The sequence below is a fragment of the Myotis nattereri genome (assembly GCF_964212035.1).
Source record: "Myotis nattereri genome assembly, chromosome: 2".
NCBI classification, from domain to species: Eukaryota; Metazoa; Chordata; class Mammalia; order Chiroptera; family Vespertilionidae; genus Myotis; species Myotis nattereri.
Window position 1 is genome coordinate 179,508,295 of NC_138076.1, and position 23,129 is coordinate 179,531,423.

At 42.2% G+C, this 23,129-nt stretch overlaps 1 protein-coding gene across 2 annotated transcripts; it reads left to right on the forward strand.

The window, feature by feature from the left end:
• The first annotated feature begins 7,811 nt into the window (after window positions 1-7,811).
• On the forward strand, window positions 7,812-21,337 carry PTHLH (parathyroid hormone like hormone). 2 transcript variants are annotated; one of them, XM_081115222.1, is made up of 4 exons: window positions 7,812-8,068; window positions 11,065-11,190; window positions 16,929-17,351; window positions 20,865-21,337. In XM_081115222.1, the coding sequence occupies exons 2-4, from the start codon at window positions 11,087-11,089 to the stop codon at window positions 20,872-20,874; spliced, it is 537 nt and encodes a 178-aa protein (XP_080971348.1). In that variant the 5' UTR covers window positions 7,812-8,068; window positions 11,065-11,086; the 3' UTR covers window positions 20,875-21,337. The 2 variants fall into 2 exon arrangements, with proteins under 2 accessions (XP_080971348.1, XP_080971347.1); XM_081115221.1 differs by lacking the exon at window positions 7,812-8,068 and adding an exon at window positions 10,285-10,871.
• Window positions 21,338-23,129: the final 1,792 nt, after the last annotated feature.

The following is a 23,129-nucleotide window of genomic DNA, read 5'->3' on the forward strand; positions in this document are numbered from 1 at the left end:
TCAAATCAGCAATTTGGAAGACAAGGTAGCAGAAAACACCCTATCAGAATAACAAAAAGAAAAAATTAAATGAAGACAGTTTAAGGTACCTCTGGGACAACATCAAGCATACCAACTTTAGCATCATAGGCGTACCACTATAAAAAGAGAGAGAGCAAGGGAAAACCTCCATAACCTGGCAAAGAATATAGACATACAAGTATAAGAAGCACAGATAATCCCAAAGAAGATGATCCAAAAGAAGCTCACACCAAGACACATCCTAAATAAAATGCCAAAGGTTATAGACAAAGAGAGAACTTAAAAGCAGCAAGAGAGGGACATGGAAAGTATTATGCCAAGCAAAATAAGCCAGTCAGAGAAAGACAAGTATCACATGATCTCACTCATATGTGAAATCTAATGAACAAAATAGATCCAGAGACATAGAAACATGGAACAGACTGATGAATCTCAGAGGGAAGGAAAGGGTAGGTGGGTGGGTGGGTGGGCGGGAAGAGATTAACCAAAGAACTTCTATGCATAACCTATGGACACAGACAATAATGTGGTGAAGGCTTGGATGGGGCAGAGGGTGGGGGTGAAGGGAGTCAATATGGGGGTGGAAGAGGACATCTGTAATAAAGATACATTTTTTTAAAATCATCAAGATCAAAGCAGTTAGTTATCTCCAAGTGAGCTCTCATAAGACTGTGAACTGATTTCTTAACAGAAACTTTGCAGGCCAGAAGAGATTGGCACAAAATATTCACAATGATAAAAAGCCAGGACCTACAACCAAGACTATTCTATATAGGAAGGCTGTAATTTAGAATCAAAGAAGAGATAAAGAGCTTGCCAGGAAAGAAAAACCTGAAGGAGTTCATCACAACCAAACCAGTATTTCAAGAAATGTTAAAGGAACTTTTTTGCGAAGAAGAAAAAAAAGCACCACACATAAATATGAATAATAAAATGTCAGTAACTATATACCTATCATGTAAGTGGATAAAATACCCCAATAAAAAGACATAGAGTTGCTGAATAGATAAGAAAACAAGACCCACACCCAGCCAGTGTGGCTCAGTGGTTGAATGTTTACCCATAAACCAAGAGGGAGGTTCGATTCCCCGTCAGAATTACATACCCAGGTAGAAATCTTCAAAAACAGCAGAACATACATTGTTTTCAAATGCACATGAAACATTTTCCAGGATAGACCATATGTTATGCCACAATAGAGGTCTCAATAAATTTAAGAAGATTGAAATCATACCAAGCATCTTCTTGAATCACAATGCTATGAAACTATAAATCAATTACAAGAAAAAAAACACACAAATATATGGACACTAAATATCATGCAACTAAACAATCAATGGGTTAACAATGAAGTCAAGGAAGAAATCAAAAGATGCTTTGAAACAAATAAAAACAAAAACACAAGAACCCAAAATTTTGGGGACACAGCAAAAGCAGTCCTAAGAGGGAAATTTATCGCACTACAGTCCTACCTCAAGAAACAAAGAAAAGCTCAAATCAACAATCTAACCTTACACTTAAATGAACTAAGAAAAGAACAACAAGCAAAGTCCAAAGTTAGAAATAGGAAGGAAATACTAAAGATCAGAACAGAAATAAATAAAATAGAGTAAAAAGAAAATGCAAAAGATCAATGAAACCAAAAGCTGGTTCTTTGAAAAGATAAACAAAATTAATAAACCTTTCTCCAGAGTCACCAAGAAAAAAAGAGAGAGGACCCAAATAAGTAAAACCAGATATGAATCAGAAGTGTCAACTGACACCACAGAAATACAAAGAATTATAAGAAAATACTACTAACAATTTATGCCAACAAATTGGACAATCTGGAAGAAATGGATAAATCCCCAGAAATAATCTTCCAAGCCTAAATTAAGAAGAAACAGAAAATCTACAACAAGGCTGGGAGAGGAAGCTCCCTAAATTATATAAAATCAAATCAGTGATTTAAAAAACTGCCAACCAGCAAAAGCCCTGGGTCAGATGGCTTTACAGTTGAATTTTTTACAAACATTCCAAGAACTAACACCTATTCTTCTCAAACTATTCCAAAAGATTCAAGAAGAGGGAAGGATTTGCAAGCTCATTTTACAAGGCCAGTATTATCCTGATTTCAAAATCAAACAAAGACATTACAGAAAAAAAGTAAATTATAGGTCAATGGTTTTGATGAACATAGATGCAAAATTGTTCAATGAAATATTACCAAATCAAATTCATCAATACCTTAAAAATATCATACGCCATGATCAGTGAGATTATTTCTGAGATGCAAGATTGGTTCAACACCCACAAACCAATTAGCATAAGACAACACATAAAGAAAATATAAAATATTGAATGTCAACTGTAATTAAAAAATAGAGAAGAAAAAATATATACTTTATGAAACTTTTCCAGATCAAAGAGTTTACATAAGGATTTTTGAAAACAGATCTAAAATGATTAAAAATATGCTTTCATTTCCTAAAAGTCAGGAGGCAGGTACAAATAACTGCAATTCAGTTTGATTCTACATATATATTCAGACGATCTACTCTGGGCTCACAGTAGTGTTGAGCACATTGGGAATTTAATAAGCAGAATACAAACAAGGGACAGATGGATTTTTTGTTCATAGATAATTATACCAATTGAATGCTTACCTCTTGAAAAGCAGAAAAATAGTCTAGTAAGGATTAATACCCTCCCTAACCAATGTATTGAATTTAATTAATAAAATAATGAAATATTTAAAATCTAATACAGTGGGGCCTTGACTTACGAGTGTCCCAACTAATGAGTTTTTTTGAGATACGAGCCGTCTCTCCGCCAATTTTTTGCTTTGAGTTGCAAGCTCAAAAAAATTCGGGTTATGAGCCAGCTTCAGATACCCCGCCGCTAGTTGGCACAGCGAACGTCACAGTGATTTGACACATGAGTAATTTGAGTTATGAGCTCCGTCACGGAACGAATTAAACTCGTAAGTCAAGGCCCCACTGTAAATACACTGTTGGGGGAAACTATTTTTAAAATAAGTGATAGAAAATTAGATTAACTTTGAAGGCAAATTTTTCAGTTCATAATCACCAGGGATTGTGGAAAATGCTAAGCTACCAAGCTGGGGGGGAGGGGGGGGAGGGCTTTCTAAATTATATAAGCAGGTAAAAGAATAAAGTCTGTTTCTATCATTTTATTTTTATTCTTTCATAGAAAGGGGAGTAAAGAATTCATACAACAAAACTAAACAACTAAGTTACAAAATATATAAAAACAATAATGAAACATTATTATGCGGGCTTACTTCATACTTTTCAGGGAATTGGGTACACATTCAAGCTTCATTTTATTAATTGTATATAAATAGAGGGAAAGTAAAATGATTTATATCAATTTTATTGACTTGGGAAAATATTTAAAAGACTATGTAGAAATACTCCATTTTCCCCTATTAATTATTTTTATTTTATAGGCCCAGAAATTGAGAGTGAGAAAAGCTATGAAAAATTATTGAATCATAACACTTTCTATTTTACATCAGGCATTCTCAAAGTTGTCTGTAAACTTTTTTAAGTACAACACCACTATAAAAAGAAAGGGTGAAAGCATCAAGCACTGATGGATCCCAATTTGATGTCTTCTGCAGAAGTACATAAAAGTTTCTGTTATATACTGGATGCTAATTAGATATGCTCCCATAAATAAAGGCACAAACACAAATAAGAGTTGTGTTTACAATGTTTTGTAGCTTGTGTAGTATTTAAGGGAATTCGTTACTCACATGGAGATGAGATCTTTAATAGAGATAAGTAGGTGGAAAATAAAAGACAAAAAGGTAAAATGTGATGACAATTTAAACAGCAACACATTCTTTGCCTTAAACATATAAAAGAGCTTAATTAAATTCATGAAGATTTCTTCATAACAGTATGTCACAGAACTAGAGACTGGACCTATCATGTCGCAATATTACATGGCAATTTCTTTGTTTCCTCCTTTACTAAGAGTGGCAATCAGACACTGCTCGGAGCTCTGGTAAATAATGAAGACGTTGCCCTTAGGAGCAATAATATTCGTCGAAGATCCCCAACAACTCCTAGGGAAGGAACTGAACAAAATCTCTGAGTCCCTGACAATCTCCCAGCAGCAGAGTCCCGCTCAATAAGAGTGGGTGCGTGGACATTACCATAGAGATGGGTCACCATGGGTTCGCTATGATAATTTGTTTTTAACGAATATGAGAAGCATGACAAGGTCAACTTGCTTCTCCCTCTTTACAGGATAGAACCTTAGACAGGGAAGGGAGGCAGGCTAGTGGATTGACAGATGTTTCTTTTTCCCCCCCTTTATTGATTAAGATATTACAAATGTGTCCTTATCCCCCCCAATGTCCTCTCATCCTCCCAATCCTGCCCTCACCCTCACCCGCTGTTGTCCACATCTATTGCTTATGCTTATATGCATGGCTGATCTCTCCCCCTCACCCCCACTCTCCCCTACCTTCCCTCTGAGTTTTGAGCATCTGATCTATGCTTCTCTGTCTCTACATCTCTTTTTGATGTTTCTTAATGCATACGAGATGTGACTTGACGGGGAAATAAACACCTTCAGGAAGGACCTACTAGGAAACCCACCATTTGGACTCAGGAGGTTTTTTTCCCACGTATCTTGAGAATTCTGTCTCTGCAAGAGCGCATCCCGGAGTTGGGCAAACGAACACATCCAGCCTGGGCAGAGCGCACACCCGGCGGGCGCCGCAGGCTTGGGCTGCAGGGTGTGGCGGCCCCCAGCGTGGAGGTGGGGGTGCGCCTTGCCAGGCCGGCGGGAGCACGCACGTCAAGGAGTCTTAACCACCATGGACAGCTCACTAGCTTCCCCCAGCCAACTCCAGCGGTTCGCAAACGCCAAGGAGCCACCAGCGAGGTGGATTCGTGTGCCCTGGAGAAGCGCCATGTGTTCCGCAGTCCATACCTCCCGCGATCGCCAGCTGCAGCCACCTAGCAGCTCTAGAGAGAGCGGTCTTCAGAAATTAATAGGCGTCTCCTTTAAAGTGCCACCGGATTCTCAGAATCAGACGTAGAGAGTTTGCAGCGAGAAATGTGTTTCCTGCTCCTTAATTTCCTTTGCTCGCCCGCGCTGCCCCTCACCCCGCCTTGGCTTCGCCGATCCTGTTAAATGAAATAAAACAGACGGGGCTTCCGAAACACAGTGCTGAGCTGCACGGGCTGCGCTGGAGGCGGGCTAGGGGAGAGGAGCCGCGGGGCTCAGGGAGGAGAGACCATCCTTGCACACAAACCCGCCCCCTTACTCCCCCCACCCGCAGGGACCTGGACCGGACCAGAACCCGGACTGGGCTGCGGGTGGTGCATCTGCCCCACACTTGTCTCCCCCAGCCCCCACTGGGACTTGATCATCAGTCTGCCAGGGGCTTATGGCACACTGGAGTCACCGATTGACCAAGAGAAAAAAGGGAGGGGGAGAGCCCCCCTGGAGGAAGTCCACTGGGGCCCTCGGACCCTGTCTCGGACACACTGTTCCGGGGCTTCCTTTGCTTGCAGCCTGAGCGGGGCCCTCCCGAGACTCTGACTCCACCGGATGCGAAACCACGCACCCACCTGGGGGAAGGGAATGCAGCGCTAGGTCGACCACGCGGGACAGAGCGGATTCTGGGCGGCAATCGGGGCTCCAGATTCCTAGGGAGAGCAGTCTGAGGGGCATAGCCACACTCGCCAAAGGGCCCCCAGGTGCTAAGCCCCAGTCTTTGTTGGGGATCGTATCCCCAAGGGCGAGCCAAGCCTGTAGCGGGAGGTGGAGGGCTAAGATGACCCTGTCGCCCTCATGCCTCACCAAAAGCCATAGGAGACCTCTCCACCCCTTCCTGCGACCGCGGGAGGGAGCATGCGGTGGTTTTCACGTTTTCTTTCCCGCGGCCTTATTTCTGACACAAATCCCAGGATGGATAGGTAGGGCCCGCAGACACCATCATCAGGAGCTCAAAGTGAAATAGGCACAACGCCCTCTCTAAAGTGTTTGGATGCCTTTCTGCGTGAGAGGATGGGCATCCCAATCTGCCTTGGAGACAGGCTGGATGTGAACTGGCTGCTTTTGCCCTGGGGTGAATGGTGTTAGGAAGGTAACAGTTCCCCAGGTCCTAGCCACTCTGGGGGCAGTGCCTTCCAGACAGCCAGGGCTCAGATTGTAAGAAAGGACGATCCCCTTCACAGGGAGCTGGGCTTCAGCCAGGAGGGTAGTATGGCACCGCCAGGATCAGTTTTAGGTTGACAAGTTGTCCTCTGAGCCAGGTGGGACTTGAAACTCTCCCTGTGGTCTCGAACAAGTACAGAGCTGCCTACTTCAGGAAGCCAAGAGCTCGGCCCAGCCAAGGGCATCGGGCAGGCATCAGTCCAGGAAATCAGGACTCATGTGCTACACATCCATTCTCTCTCTCTCTCTCTCTCTCTCTCTCTCTCTCTCTCTCTCTCTCTCTCTCTCACAAACACACACACACACACACACACAGACCAGAAGAGAAGACTATTCTTCAAACGTTTTGATGCTCATACTCATGGGGTTAGGAGGTGCACAAGCACAAGTGCTAGGCCTTGGAGAAGTGGTCCCTGGAGACCCCCATTTCCTAAAGACCTTCTCATCTCACGTTGGCTTAGGTCCCTTGGGGAGAACTGCCTCGCTGCCAGGCTTTCTGGTCCTGTTACGGGAAAGTTGAACATTGCCCAGGAAGTAGGGAAGGTTGAGGCTGATGTGAGACCCACTTTCCCAACGAGACTGATGCATGTCTAGTGCTTCTCTGGAGGCAGTTTCTCCAGATGTCAGCAGGGAGTCCTGCTCCCGGAAAAGGGAGACCCTGTTTCAGTCTTATCCTCATCTATCGACAGAGATTTAACAATGAAACACACCCTTTCCTACCCCTACTTGGGATTTAAAGGTATGGCATCTCCTTTTTTTTGCTCAACCGTGGTGTCCACCAGCAACAGCCTCCCCTCAAGTCTCAGCCCAGGCAAGTAAGTGATTAGGAACTTATTGTAATGGAATCAAAAGATAACTTTACTTGAGCTAATTATACAAACTTCTCTATGTACACCAAGAAAAAAGTTTGGAGTAGAGAAAGGATGAATTTAGTTGTTTGGTTTCAGAGGATTTAAGAGAGATAGCCTGGAGCTACAGATTGGCAAATGTTATATCTGGATTCTTATTGGTAAGAAGATAAGGGAATTTCTGAGCCCAGGTGCACTGTTTTAAGAGCTATAGATACTTTTCTGATTTGCATGTTTGTTTCCTTGTTGTTTGGACTGAGGAAGAAAAAAGGAAGAAAGATGAAAAGCTAACCATAAATGCTTTTTTTTTTCTAAATTGCAAGAGGAGATATCTCTGGAGATATACATCAACCAGTTATTTAAACATGAAGTGTAAAAGTGCACTTAAATTTTTAGAAAAATCTTTCTTAAAATCGGACTCGTCTTACATGTAAGTGCAGTTCTCACAATGTTAAACTGTCTTCACATGGAATACTTCAGATGAAAGACAGGCCTTCATATCCTCCTATTTGCTAAAGTGCATTTATGTGATAGCAAGGCCTGAGCAAACATTCAGCGTCTATTGGCACTTGTTCTATTTCTAAGGGGAGAGAGAGAGGAGAGAGGGCAGGAGAGAGAGAGAGCGCGCGCTTCCTGTGTGAAGTCATCTCATTTGCATTCACATGTCCTCAGCATTATCATAGAGGTTGCTCAGTAATATTGGAAACTAAATTATGATGTCAGAAAAGACCCTTTCCAAGAAAGCCAGATAGTCAGGGTGCTGCTACTAGTATATAATGAGGAGAGTTTCTGCTGAAAGTAATTAACAGGGCACCTTAGAAGAGGTACCTGCTTTCTAGCTTTCTCATCATCGCCTTTTGTCAGAACAGAGGAGACTTCTTAAGAAAGTTTTTAATTATTTAAGATTTAATGTTACTTTTTAAAGAACAAACAAAAATTATTTCTGGAAGAGACTGCTGAGAAGATTCTCCCTTCTTTGACCAGAAGAACAGAGGAGACTGTAAATCAAGGGGAAGGTGAGGTATTAAATTATGAGGAAACTTTGGTATTTGAGTATATAAAGACTATTTCTTTCTCCTGTGTCTATATTTTCTTGTTTTGTGGGGGAGAGAAAATTCTAAAAATATTTGAGAGATGTTTTGCCATCAACACCAAAAACTTGAATGGGGGGAAAGAAAGGAGAGAGAGGTCAATTTTGTTTAATTAGTTTTAAAAAGCAACATAAATCAAAGCAGTCTATTGATGTCAGTCTTTATAATGCCCTGAGAGTATAATGAATTTACTTACAGCATAAGTGATTTAATATTTTCAATCTTTGTTTTAACCTTTATTGGGGGAGGGTTGACTTTCCAAAGCCTAGCTAGTTTGAAACTTGGCTAAGTACCTTTGTGTTGTTTTTTTTCTTTCTCTTTTATTGTGGAAGCAAATATTATCACTTTAATGTTAAACAACTTGCAAGTATTAAATGGCTCATTTGTGATTTACTTTTTTACAGATTTCCTCCTTCAGATCTAAGGATTACATTAAGGCTCCTGTGTCTTTCTGGATAGAATTTAATATAAATCAGAAAGTGTTAGAGGTTCAAAGGTTGACATTTTTTAGTCCTGTTACTTTGTCTTTTCATGCCATGCAAACAGGTCTAAAGTTTAGAAATTCTTTAGCTTTCAAGGGAAATTGTGGAAATTCCCAGCGATTTTTTTTTAAGTGGGAGGAAGCCAAGTTTTGTGTTGTGTGTGTGTGTGTGTGTATGTGTGTGTGTGTGTGTTTTAAGTATGAAGTTTAAAGTAATCAAATGAGAGAGCAGCTTCTGAGAAAGAGTCCTCCCCCGCTCCCCAACCCAAACTAAGCAGCAAACGTGAACTGCTGGCTTGCAGTTAGGAAGGGGGAAAGGGCCCGAGGTGAGCGAGGGTGGGTGAGAGGGCGCTATTTCGCCCACCCGTGGCGCATCTGTGGAGCACCAGCCTCAAAGCCAGGCTTGATCAAGGTCAGGCTGCCTTGAGGATCTGAAATCTCAGTCACACTGGCCTTCTGGAGAGTAAGGAAACCTCCCAGTAGGGCTGTCTATCTAGAAGACAAACATGCCCTGAAGGCTTCCCAACCACCCGCGTTCACTTCTGAAAGATAGAGGCACCCTTGGGAGGGCGTTCGCGACCGCTGCAGTCCTTCCTAGACGGTACTGCCCGGTCACTCAGAGCCGTCTGCGTCCCCGACCCATCCCTTTGGGAAGAGCCCCCTGCTTTCCCTTCGCTTCTCCGAGGCAGCGCGACTGACCACGCCAGCCTCGCCGCATCCGCGGGCTGAAGGGGCCCGGATAGAGTCGCCTTAGAATATGAACCGGAGACCGGGGGGCATTGGGGGTGACAGAGTCGCTTATCCAAAACAGCGTGGTTAAGACGCCTGCTTGGTGGGCGAGAGGGCTGTGCGCGCTCCAGGACTGTAGGTTCTCCTCCGGCATTGCAAAGGGGGTGTCCCGTGCGCGCGGGTTTCCTTGGACGGGCTCCAGGTGTCCTCAGCTGTTCTGAGCAGCAAAACATGCCATCTCGACCTGAAGCCTGAAACCGTATTTTCCCTTTCTAAGCAAAGGATCCCCCCTCCCCAGCCGACTCTTCCCACTAAACTTGTCCCAGGAAGGGCCAGGAAGTAGGGCTCCCATCGATCTCCCAGAGCTTTCAAGGGGGGTTTGGGGCTCTTTAAAGCCACAGGCCCACGGCCCGCGACATCCCCGAGGAGGATCCCGGGCGCCCGCGCTCTCCGCCCCGGCTGCTTGGCCTCCTCCTTGTCTGTCCGCCCCCGGCGGTCCCGGCAGCCGCGCGTCCAGCCCGCCCCGGGGCTGCGGCGGCGGCGCGCCGAGGTCAGTGGCTGCCCGGGCCCGTCCGCACACCCTCGGGGACCTCGGAGGGTAGAGCCACCGGGCAGTCCGGGGCCGGCGGGACTCCGAGGGGCTGAGCGAATCCGCCCCCGCGCCCGCCCGACTCCGAGACGGCGCGGCGGGGCTGGCGCTCCAGGGTGGGGCGCGGCGGAGCTCGGGGCAGCGTCGGGGGCGGCGGGCGGGAGGCGGGCAGCTCCTCCGCTTGCAGAGCGTTCCCAGCGCCGGGCTCCCCGCCGCTCGCTCCGGCCAGCGGGGCCGCTCCGGCCGCCCGCCCCCGCCCCCGCCCCCGCGCCCTCGCTCGCCCCGCGCGCGTTCCTCGGGCGCCACCTCTTTGCGACTCGCTCACTGCTCCGCAGGTTGGCCTCCGAGCGAGCGAGCGTGTGAACCTTCCTCCGCTCGGCTCGCCACTCGCCTCCAACCTGCGTCGCTCGGCCAGCGCGCGTCCCCGCCCGGAGAGCGGCCGCCGCCGCCCCTTTGCGCCGCGCTGAGCCCGCCCTCGCTGCCACCTGGCCCTCCTGATCGACGACACACGCACTTGAAACTTGTTCTCAGGGTGTGTGGAATCAACTTTCCGGAAGCAACCAGCCCACCAGAGGAGGCAGACAGACAGCTATGCGTATATATGTGGGTCTCCCTGCAAGTGGCTCTGGAACCAGACGGCCCAGTGCGCGGAGAAGCTGACTGCGGAGGAGGAAGCTTGCTTCTCTGGTTAGGAGGGGCTCGCCCTGCTCCTCGAGCCCAGCAGAAGCGCCGGCCAGATTAATTAGCCATTGCTATGGGAGACGTGTAAACACGCTCGCTGCTCATCATTGATGCATATATAAAACGATTTCATTTTGGTTATTATTTCGGAGGAAGCGCTTCTGATTTTTTTTTTATTTTCCTTTTTGGTCCCTTTTTGCCTGTGTGGTTTGGCAAAAGCACAGTTGGAGTAGCTGGTTCCTAAATAAGTAAGTGTTGAGAAGCTTCAGAGAAAGTTGCTTTTCTTTTCTTTTTCTTTCTTTCTTTTTTTTTTCTTTGCAACTTGGGAGATGCCCTTGATGTTGAAGAGGCTATTTGAGATCCGGCTAAAAGGGGGAGCGGGGTAGTTCGGGAGATGGAGATTCCGGACTGACCCTTCGGGCCCTTTTCGCTCCGTCGCAGGTCCTGCCAGCGAGAGGAAACGATGCTGCGGAGGCTGGTACAGCAGTGGAGCGTCGTCGCCGTGTTCCTGCTGAGCTACTCGGTGCCCTCCTGCGGGCGCTCGGTGGAGGAGCGCGGCCGCCGGCTGTAAGTGCCCCGTCCTCCCCAGGGCGCCAGGAGAGGGCTGGGGAGGCCAGGGGGAGAGGCCGCCAGGCTGGGGCGCTGCCCGGGCTCACGGCCGTCAGGGATGCTCCTCGCCCGCCCGAGTGAGCTAGCGAGCGGGGAGGACCGGCTGCCTGCTGGGGGCTGAGCCCGGGTCCTCCGCCCCAGCGGGAGCCTGGGGAACCTCCAGGAAAGACAGGCAAGAGACACATTTGATGTGAGTTTCCATAAGAGGGAGCGTTCTGGATTTTTTTTTTTTCTTCTTTTAACAGAATCTCCTCTAAGCAAAGATTCTCTGCCTCTAGTGAAAGAAAAAAGTTGCTTTCGGGGTTTGAAACCCTGAGGCATCCAAGAGGAAGATGAGGGATCCAGGGGAGCGCATATGTCTGTGTGCACGTCCGTACATACTGAATGTGGGTGGCAATTGGTGTGTGAAAAGCAAAAACCTTGCATCCACTTTTTTAATGAATGACATAATTTTAAGCATATAAAATGGGACCACATTACATAATGAAGGCACATTATATAAGAAAGTCGTAACAACTTTGCAATGGCACAATTCCAGCTTTAGGATTGATACAGTTCAGCAACGCTGGCGTGCTTGGTTCCAAATGAGTATTAGGTGCGGAGACTTTTTTTCTGGGAATTATTGCTAACAGTTCTTTAATCTGGAGCCACAGGTCTATGGGTGTGCACTGGACACTGAAAACTTGTATTCTGGCCTTCTCATTTGGTGATCCCTTTAAGGATAACTTTGACTTTAAAATAATCATCCATCTGAGTACACCAGATAAATATCACTCTGTTGTCTGACTGCAGAGATGGGAGAGTGGTAGAGTAATACTATCTTCGTCATCTATTGGACCTAGCTGTTCACTAACGTGTGTAGCACTGTCTTTGGGTATCTTTAAACTGCAGACTCAGTGTTCAGGATGAGAAAACCATCAAGTCTGAGAACTGGGAAGAGTTTGCCTCTGGAGAAGGAATTAAGGGGAACTTTTACACTAACAGTAAAAATAGAAGCATCTGATATTTACAATCAAGTTCCTGGTGCTTCCTTGTGAATTCCCAAAGGGGTCCAAACAGGCAACAGTTGTATACAGCCCCTTGATCTATTATTATGAGGGCAGAAAATCCTTAAATGAAATTACTGTAGACATGTCTGAACCTTGGCACCAAAATGAAAATCTATTATGAATTTCCTAAGGCAAATTGTGTAGAACATTGTACTGCAGATAAAGCTGCATTGTATTCTTCAAATCGACGTTTTGTGGATGTATTTCTGAAAATTATCTTCGGGCTTTTTGCTCATTTTGAGACTTGTATTAAATCCTGTTATTTAAAATCCATATATAAATATAGAAGAATGAATTTTTTTTTTTTGGAAGAGTGAATTTTTTAAAAGCACACTTAAATACTGTATTTATTTGGCCAAGAAATACTGTCTTGGAATCCAGCCAATTTTTCTTTAAAGTTGCTTAAGAAATACCTGTTTTATTTTTTGAGAAACAGTAAATGGACCATGATTAAATCCACAGTTATGGCATTAAAATAGTGCTAACTGTCCTAAAGGCTATTTTTAACTCTTTTTGTTGTTGTTGCACCTTGCAAAATACACATTTTAAAAAACCATTTAGCAGCCAAAGACTCTGTTATAGTTTTGTTTGTGGGTGAAATATAATATTGTAGTCAAACACTCACGCTCAACAGATGGTTGTAAAACTACCACAGAACATTCTTATAATTAATGGCTAATAGATCATCACATTACAGCCATGGTGTTTTTGTTTGTTTTTTCATCTGAAATCAGTAGATGAAGACGTTTCATCAAATTATTATAGCCAAATGGAGTTTAAAAAACAAGTCATTATTTTTGCATTGCTGCCAAGTAACAATAAAACAAAACATTAGTCCTCTATTATGCTAAATAAGCCTAGTTTCTTGAAAGAAATTTTAACAATGGATCAAACCATGTTACTTCCTACTTACTTTTCACACCAAGTATTAGGGAAATTGCTTTAGATGGTTTTCTAACTAGGGGCCAACTTTTAAAGGAGAAGAAACTACTACTACACCAATAACACTGTCTGTTGAGCCATACAAAAGAGGCAATACAGGTTTGTGAAACCTTTGGAACTGTGAATCCAAAAGACTTTAATTAATGAAGCTAGAGCATGAGTAGATTGGAGGTTGAAAGTCAGACCTATAGGTGTTACTGTCCAGATGAATATGGCTTGCAACAGGTGGCAACCTTTGTGTTTAAGTTAGAGGTGGAACCCCAACAGATTCAGAAATCTAAAACATCATTGGCTGTTCTGTTGGGGAACCAGAATGGGTCTCTTCCACTTAATGAAAAGCATAACTTTGGACTGAGTCATTTGGGTTGGAAGGGACTTCTGGTGAGTCATCTTAACTCTAACACCCTAACCCTGAGTCTTCCTTGTACCACAGAACTTTTCTTCTCAAACTCAGACTCCTTCTTCAGGAGCCTAGCATCGGCACAAACTGCTGCTTCCTCTGCTGGGAGAGGAATTCCCATCACTCTGTTTACTCCCCGAGTTCCTTGATAGTTCTTTAGAAATTCAATCTTCCCTGAGAACTCCCTTGAGGGTGATTTTTCTTTAAAACAGCTGTATTTTGACTGAATTTAGAGTTATCTATGTTAAGCAGTTCCCCCACATTTTTACAATTTTTTTTTTACAATAAGCAAAGGAGACCATGCATATAACATACTTGTTTTTCCATGTTGGAGCTTAGGTATGTAATAAGTTCCGTGTGAACCACTGTGCTATGTAATGTTTACAGGCATATAGAGTAGCAGGCTAGTATTGAGGCCATATTTACAACTTCAACATTTCAGGATCATCTAAATTGAATTCCTCCTGAATTTGAATGCACTACTCATTAACTATGTGTGTCTGGTTCATACAGACTAGTCCTTTATCCTTGTGTCAGTTTCTGTCTTATTTCGAAAAGAAATAGAACATTCTATGGACCTTATTCCTTATTAAGGGATAAAGATACTATTATCATTCTGATCCTCTAATGCAGTTGCCCAGTTAGACATTCATTCTTCACACTTGTTTAAATACAGAAGTCTTTGAACCACTAAGTAAATTCTGTAACAACATTTCAGATTTAGCATTGAAGAAAAGCTGCATTTTTCTAATATATTAGCAGTTACCCCTAACTGGCAGAGAGAATTTTTATACCTCACAAGAGATATTCTGTTTTAAACGGGACAGTCGTGCCATATTGTAGGCTTTTTCTGAGAGAGAAGGACAGAATGATCCCTCCTTTTCCCATGAGAACCATCCTGGGAAAGTGCAGGACTTGAATTAGGAGGGCACTGTGACTCACAGTTGACAGGCTGGCCAAGATGACAGGCATATATGCCAGTCACAGGGGGCATGAGCAATGTGGCTTGATTAGATCAGGCCAACCATTAAAAGTTTTGGCTTCAGGTTAAGCTAGAATGGGTTGTATTATACATTTGGAGAGCAATACAGATGGGGTGGATATCTGCCAGGAATCGAGAAAGAAATAAAATGACTAAATACTATAAAGGAACGTTGGTTAAGAACTTTTTAATGTGACATTTTGCTAAAAGATGCTTATTAAACTGCAATACTTATGAAATATACAATTATATCAGTCCTGTTCTTTAAAAAATATTAGAGGATATGAATGTATTATACCAAAGCCTCAAATTTATAGGTTATTAAAAGTTTCCAGAATACTAACTATTGCCACAAAGTAAGTGAATTTTAATCTAGTCACATGTGGCACCTTCAAAAAGGAAGAGAGACTCCTTCATGCCTCATTTAAACCGGGCTCCTGTTAAATTCCTTTCCATTAAGTCATGTCTTTTTTTTGAACAAGCTTCATGGCTTAAAGTCAGTCCACGCACTGAAATACTAAAAGGAAGTTGGCATTCTAGCTAGAAGGTCCAGAGAAATAATGAATGTTTTTTCATGGTTTACCCTTCTTTGATTCGCAGTATAACTAGACAATCTCTCATTCCCTCAGTGAAAATTCAAACTCTAGGTCTCCCAGTTCTTTATTTTGGTGATGAAAATTGATGTTTTGGGGCAATAAGCTTGGTCTTCAAGGAAAGTGATAGATTGCTGTCCACTTGCCCATTGTCATGGTTCCCACCACAGGTTTTTCACTCTCTGCCTTTTCTTTCATGTTTTCTCAAAAAAACAGCAGCGTCAGTAGGAGAAAGGGTTGAGGAAGGTAAAAAGCAATTGGTTGTGAATCAAAAGAACTCATTGGTGGGACCCTGGCTCTGCCTGGTTTCATTGTGTGGGCAAAGGTGGGGCATTTTTCTCTCTCTACACCTCACCTTCCCCATCTGTAAAAAGGAGGATAGTGCTATTTGTTATTGTCATATTTCTTTGAGGAGATAAAGAAGCTTGTACTAGTGAAAGCAATAAGGGACCCAGATGCCACTGTGTCAGGAGAGTAAGGGTACATAGGATGTAGCCCTGTGAAGTACCCTCAGAGACCTTTGAAAATGAACCACTTTGGCCAGAGGTTTATGTCAATGGCAGACATAGGCACAGTTGATGTTGGCATAATATGACTGACTCATGTATATCACCCTTAACTATGTTTAATACCATATACACAGACTAAGAGAAGAATTCATGGGTGGATGGTTAAGCAAGAGCCAGGGTGTCACCTAAAAGAATTGATGATAGCAAATTAGGTTATTCTTTTTCCACTATATTTTTATGAGATTGTTGTTTAAATAGACTACATCATATATGTTTGAGGAGATACTTTTAAGACAAAGAACAAGTAGAAAAAGTGAATTTAATTAAGTACTAAGGATAACACCCTCTGAAATCCCTATTTTTTAAAAAAAAAAGATGCACAGAAGAAATAAAATGATCTCACATAATTTAAACACACAAAGAAGTCCATTTTAAAGAGACCACCCAGTACTTTCCAGAAAATTATGCGTGCTTTCTCTGACAGTTGGCCTTCACATATAGGTTCTTGGTAGCCTGTAGTCTAATATGTTAAAGTTCAGTCTGTTAGGCAGTTTCCTAGACAGGCTTCACTGCTCACTTTATCCTTCAGTCTTTGTTTGCTTTTGCTCTTACAGCTCGCTGTTCTTTGAGATTCAGTATGATTATTTTCTTAATGGGGGAGCAGTGTGTGTGTGTGTGTGTGTGTGTGTGTGCGTGTGTGTGTGCGTGTGTGTGTGTGTGTGCGCACATGTGGGTACACACACACACACACACACCTGGGGCAAGTACTCAGGTAAAATCAGCCTCCTTTCTATTTCCCAGGCTAGGACTTCTGGATTTATTTCCCCACCACAACTCTGGAAAATGTAAAAAGCAGTTCAGTGGTTTCTGTCCATTTCTGAGAATAACTGAATCATATTTAAATAGAGAAGGAAGCACAGAAATCACTGAATCTGACCCCTTCCTTTTAAATAGATGGAACCAGGAGGCCCAAGAATGTTTGTGTCCTCACCCAGGTCACAAACCTGGTAAGCGGCAGAGCGGGTACTCTGAGCCACAGCTGTTACCTGCCCTTCCACCCTGGCCCCTTCCCTGCTGCGGGGCTTGCTCCTCTTGCAGCCGGTGTCCTGTATGGGAGCAACTGGAAAACTAAAGGGCATTCCTCCTGTCTAAGTGGTTTCTACCAACAACTAACATTTCATTGTTTCCTTTCTCTCCTGCTATTTTTTTTTTTCCTTAAAGCAAAAGAGCCGTGTCTGAACATCAGCTCCTCCATGACAAGGGAAAGTCCATCCAAGACTTACGGCGACGATTCTTCCTTCACAACCTGATCGCAGAAATCCACACAGCTGAAATCAGAACTACCTCGGAGGTTTCCCCCAACTCCAAGCCCGCCCCCAACACCAAGAACCACCCCGTCCGCTTTGGGTCTGACGATGAGGGCAGGTACCTAACTCAGGAAACCAACAAGGTGGAGACGTACAAAGAGCAGCCACTGAAGACACCCGGCAAGAAAAAGAAAGGCAAGCCTGGCAAACGCAAGGAGCAGGAAAAGAAGAAGCGGCGGACTCGATCGGCCTGGCTACACGCTGGCCTGGCTGGGAGTGGGCTAGAAGGGGACCACCTGTCTGACATCTCCGGGGCATCGCTGGAGCTCTCTTTCCGGTAACTGGCTTCCTGGCCCAGAGCCTCTCCTTTGCGCTCTCAGCGGGGGGGCGGGGGGGGGGGGGCGTGCAGCTTCCCTCTGCCTTGGCCTGGACAAACCTTCCTGCCCTCCTCCAGCCCCCTGCCCCCATCAATCACTCCACAATTTAAACCTTGCAAAACCAGGATGACTCAGAATATTGTCTGACTTCAAGCACTGTCCTCCTGCCCCCATAGCGTGGGGCTTTCTAACCCATTTCATCTCACTCTCCAACACCAATATTTTAGTACTCCACTAAATAACTTCATTTCTTATTCAAGCTTCCGAAGCGAAGGCTTACCTTCATTATTTGCTCAAGACATGTATTTTCCCCTCCTCTCACACTTTAACAAACTTTCTTGATCGTTTTTCATTTCTTTCTTTTTTTTTCTCTTCAGGGGAGGACATAAAAGGCTTTGATATGCTCTACAAAAACTATAGATCAGTATCTTACCATAAATAATCCTGAGACATTCACATTTTATTTAATTAAGTTTATGTAATTAAATTTTATATTAAACATACACTTTACATTTATTTAACTTTAACTCTGGTTTCTACCAGTTTATAAGAAAAAAAAAAATCATGATTTCTGGAAATTTTTAAGTATTGGCTTGGGAAGGATATGTGTTTCTCATGTATCTATTTGTCCACTGGCAAATTGAGAAAGTTTTCTAGGATATTGCAATAAGAATAATAAAACTTCACGGCGATGTGGCTGGTTTGTCCTTAGCTCATAGTTGGAGGTAGTAATGACATTCACAGACTTTGGAGCCAAATACCTTAGCTTTAAATTTGGGGTCTAAACGTTAAAGTTCAAAACCTTGGACAAGTTAGTTGGTCTTTCTAAGACTCACTCTCCTCTTCTCTGAAATGAAGATAATAATTGTACCAACCTCTCTGGGTTGGAGAAAGATGAGATGGGGTTGCATGGGTTAAATGCCTGTCATAGAGTAAACAGTACGTTGCAACTTGTTGTTTTGGCCCTTTTAGGCATGGCTCTGATTGTTCACTCTGCCTACCATCTGTCTTAGTGTGTGTGTTTCTGTGGGGCAAAGAAAGGGCAAATAGTAATTGCATTTTATAACCTAGAAAACCAAGGCACTCCCGGGTGAAAGGACCTGCGCAGTCCTGGGAACTGGGATAGGTGGTCCTCAGGACTGGATTCATTTCCCCACTCCCTGGCACTGAGGCCAGTGCTATTAGTGCTGCCCCTTGATCTATGTTTCCACTGATAGCAGCTGTTTTGTTTTTTTTACTTTCCAGTACAGCACTTCTATGGGGTTTGAAAGAAAGAGGAAAACAACACACAAATGCATCCTATGCAGCTGATGATCTCATTATTTAAGGGGTCCCCTGTTCCTTCTCCAGTTCTTTCCTCTCACTAGAGATAGGACCACAGAGTGAGGTTTCAAAGGGGAGTTTGAACCTATTTACTATCACGTCTCTCTTTGGGTTAAGTGAATAAAACCCAGAATTAAATAGCGTATAAAAGGATAACTATATTGGATTAGTAGCACAGCTTCAGGAATCAGTGGGCAGTGGCACTAGTGAAATCATTAGCGCAGTGAATGACCTGTGCTGCCAGTGTCTCATGGATCTGTGAGGGGTAACAGGCCTTATACATGTTGGCTCCATGCCGGTATTCAGTGTACTTTAAGATATGATCCTAACTGTACTTATTTATAACTAATGCAAGGCCTCTATTGCCAGAACCTATTTTTATCCATTCTCTCTCTCTCTCTCTCTCTCTCTCTCTCTCTCTCTCTCAGAAACAGAAGTATACATACTTTCTATGGATTTTATACGTTTACAATTTGCAATGCTCTTAAGTACCCAGAGAATTAATGAAAATCAGCACTCGTCAATTCTTATTCCAAAGTTATCCTTATGTTAAAGTAGAGCTAGTAAAACTTAGGCAGTGGCCTAATTAAATCCAGACTTAGGACGGAAAGAAATAGAATGTTTCTGCTTCTCCTTTCTACTCCCTGGTTGTGAGGAACGTTCATGGAAAGCACTGTTTGTTTGGCAGCCAGATGTTGGCACTCTCCCAATACAACCCAACAGAGGTGCAGGGAAGAGTGGAGAGATTTAGCAGTGTATTGATGAGAACATCTGGGGCCATGTAAATTTTGTAGTACAAATAGAATCTTTTCAGAATAACTACTTTAAAGTTTTATAAGCAACTAAATGTTTATTATCCTCTCTTTAGTCTTTGCATTATTATATGATTATCTGAGAGGTCTGAAATGGCAAGTGATGAACTTTATTATAATAACTATCTTAGTTCTTAGTAGAAATTGCTGAACAAAAACTGTCTGGCTTCTCTTCATGGACCACTCTGTGGGAAATACATAACTTTAAACTTAGGAAATTTTGATGTTGCAAATAAGATGTCCAGATTCAGTAGGACTCATTTCATTGAGAACATATGTTTTGCCTTGGTATATATAGATTTAGAAATAATATATAAGTTTTCAGTATTCAAAAGAGCTAGGACTCTAAAGCATCACACATGTATAATAAACATACACATATATTTCTAGGTCATGTTTTATGTTTTTCTTGGCTATTCTAATACATGTCTTTCTGAAAAGGAAATCAAAAGGAAGGATAACAAGCAAACTGACTGGGCATTGTAAAATATATTAAATGATCTTTCCTTTGGCCCTTTAATTTGCTCCTTTTTTCTTTTCTAAGAAAATAATTGTTCAAAATGCGATTCATTCCATCCTTGCTTGTGCTATTTTATACTTTTAAATCAATTGATTCTTATTATCTAATTTAAAATAGGCTTTCCAAATTTTCAATGCAAGATCCATTCAAAAAACCAGCAAAATAATAAACAAATAATTCTATTTTAATTTTGGCTTCAAAAATTAAAATCCAATGACAGTTTCATTCATTAGTGTTTAAGGACAGTTAAGAAAATGATAGATGTCATCAAATCATTAACCAAACATAGTCTGTTTAATTATGCATCCTTCAACATATACCCTAGTCACAAACTTTTGATTACCTTCACAACAGCCCATTATCTTAGCAAGGGATTGGCCAAGTGCGAACCTGGAAAAATAAGACACCAGTGGATCACCTACACCAGGTATCACTGCGGAATAAACTTCTAAGCATGATGGATTGCACAACCTAGCCTTATTTCCAGATTCCCAAGTGTGTGCCTTCCCTTCCCAAACTTGCCAATTGTTAGCCTTGGAAAATCTCACAGGGTCTCCTTTTTCTGACAGAGAATACTTACAAATGCAAGCCTTTCTGCATTGTATTGACCATTTGGATGGATTAATGACTGTGGTAGAGGTTTTAGAGAGTCAGATGGAATCCCAGTCACCTCTTGTAAGAGATATTTACAAAGGGTCCTTAGATCTATTTCTATGTGATTCTATGTTCCTTAATTTATACCATTTATTTTATGTCTCTTCATTTGTAAGAATAATTAACCTATTTTCTCTTCTTCTTTCCCTTCCTTCTCTTTTCAGGAGGCATTGAAATTTTTGCAAAGACCTTCAGAAGACATATTACAGCATTCTGTAATAGTGAACATATGGAAAGTATTAGAAATATTTATTGTCTGTAAATACTGTAAATGCATTGGAATAAAACTGTCTCCCTCATTGCTCTATGAAACTGCACATTGGTCATTGTGAATATTTTTTCCAAGGCTAATCCAATTATTATTATCACATTTACCATAATTTATTTTGTCAACTGATGTATTTATTTTGTAAATGTATCTTGGTGCTGCTGAATTTCTATATTTTTTGTAACATAATGCACTTTAGATATACATATCAAGTATGTTGATAAATGACACAATAAAGTGTCTCTATTTTGTGGTTGATTTTCATGAATTCCTAAATATAATTATCCAACCTGATTTTCCCCTGTGCATGTAAAAATAGCAGTATTTTAAATTTGTAAAGAATGTCTAATAAAATATAACCTAAATTACATCACGACTCAGAAGGTGAATTATGTCCTGCAAGATTTATAATAGAAGGAACACACTGTAATTTTTACACTGTGTTTGATATGGCCTTAAGTTTAATATATTTATATTGGTACATAGTCTAACATTTTCACATTAGCTTTAAGTTTAAAATCACTTAAAATGTAGTTCATCCAAAATTTAAGTTTAATTCAGTAGAATAGCTCAACTACCTAGACGTCATTTCATGAAATACGTCCAATTTGAAGTGAAGACAGGAGAGGGCAGAAAAAAAGAAAGAGAGAGAGAGAAGGAGAGAGGGAGGGAGAGGAGAGAGAGAGGGAGAGAGAGAGAGAGAGAGAGAGAGAGAGAGAGAGAGAGAGGGAGAGGAGTCAGGAGAAAAGATTAATGACACATAATCCAGAGAGTCAGCCAGAGCTGGAAAAAAAAGGGGGCGGGAAGAGAGAAACAGATCAGGAACCTTAAGGACAGGGGTAATTTTAACCAATGTAAAGTTTGATTTATGAGAGCTTGTTCCTATTAGTAACAATTACAAGCATAAGAGAGCTATTTGAGCATTCTACCTATTAATGTTTCTAACCAGAGAAAGGAGAGAGATTTATGTTTGGGAGATACGTGACAACTCAAAGGGCCTTCACTGTGAAGACTGCTTTCCTGTTCTACCACGGTTGCAAACCACATGGGCGGAACATCACATGCAATCCCTTTTCCATTTTGAGTATCATCCTACTTGTTCCTACCTCTATGTTCAACTGAAAACACAAACATCTTTCCTTGTACAGAATATTTTTTTCTGTAACTGTCTACAGCAGGGGTGGAGAACTTCTGGTCCGCAGGCCGTAGAAGGCCCGCAAAATCATTTGGTCTGATCCTGCCAAGGCATTAAGGGTGAGTTAATTCAATGTTTGACCAAATAAGGCAGACTAATTTTTAAGTTGATAAGTTTGTGTGGCCTGCAAATGATGTTGTAAATATCCAAATGGCCCTTGGCAGAAAAAAGTTTCCCCACCCCTGCTTAGGACACATCAGAAAAACAGAACAAAAAGCCTAGGAATCAAGCAAGCACATGTTCAGGAAGCATTCTGTTTATGCCGAATATCCTGGTAGATATTTATAAGATGTTTGGGAGGCACGAGAAGTCAAATACTATAACTGCCCTCAATACTCCCTCATTCCAGTGAGCAGCTTACAGACTCATATACATGAAACAACTAAACACTGTAGTCAGAAACTATTGAAATGATACAAAAATCTATGAACATTTTAAAAAGGAAAAAAATAATGGGGAGATTAGTCTGAGCTGGATGTGAGAAGGATAATGTTTCGGGAAGAAGTATTCTAACATTGAACTTATATTTTTATTTGAGTCCCATCGCCTTCAAAACAGGACGCATCTTACTATTTCTTGGTAAGAATTTTGAACCTATGTTAGCAAGAAATACGAGAATTTGTGCTTAGCTTCACTTATGAATTTGTTGGAGATGGTTTCTACACCTAAGGAATACTCAGAAGTTTAAGGCCAATACATCAAACCCATATAAAGCAACTAGTCTGGAGTGTCTTAAAAGCAGATATAACCACATTTTACCAAACCCCACCTGAAATTCTAAATCTTAAGATTGCACCAAATCCTTATAAGTTGGTCACATGAAAAATATGTTTTTTTTAACTCTAGTTTAGTAATTACTTAGACATTAAATCAAGGAAGCATCAGATTCAAGTCATCTTCTATGGTTTTTTCTTCACAAATAGCCCATGCCTGAAAAGAAAAGGGGGAAGAGGGAATGTAGGGACT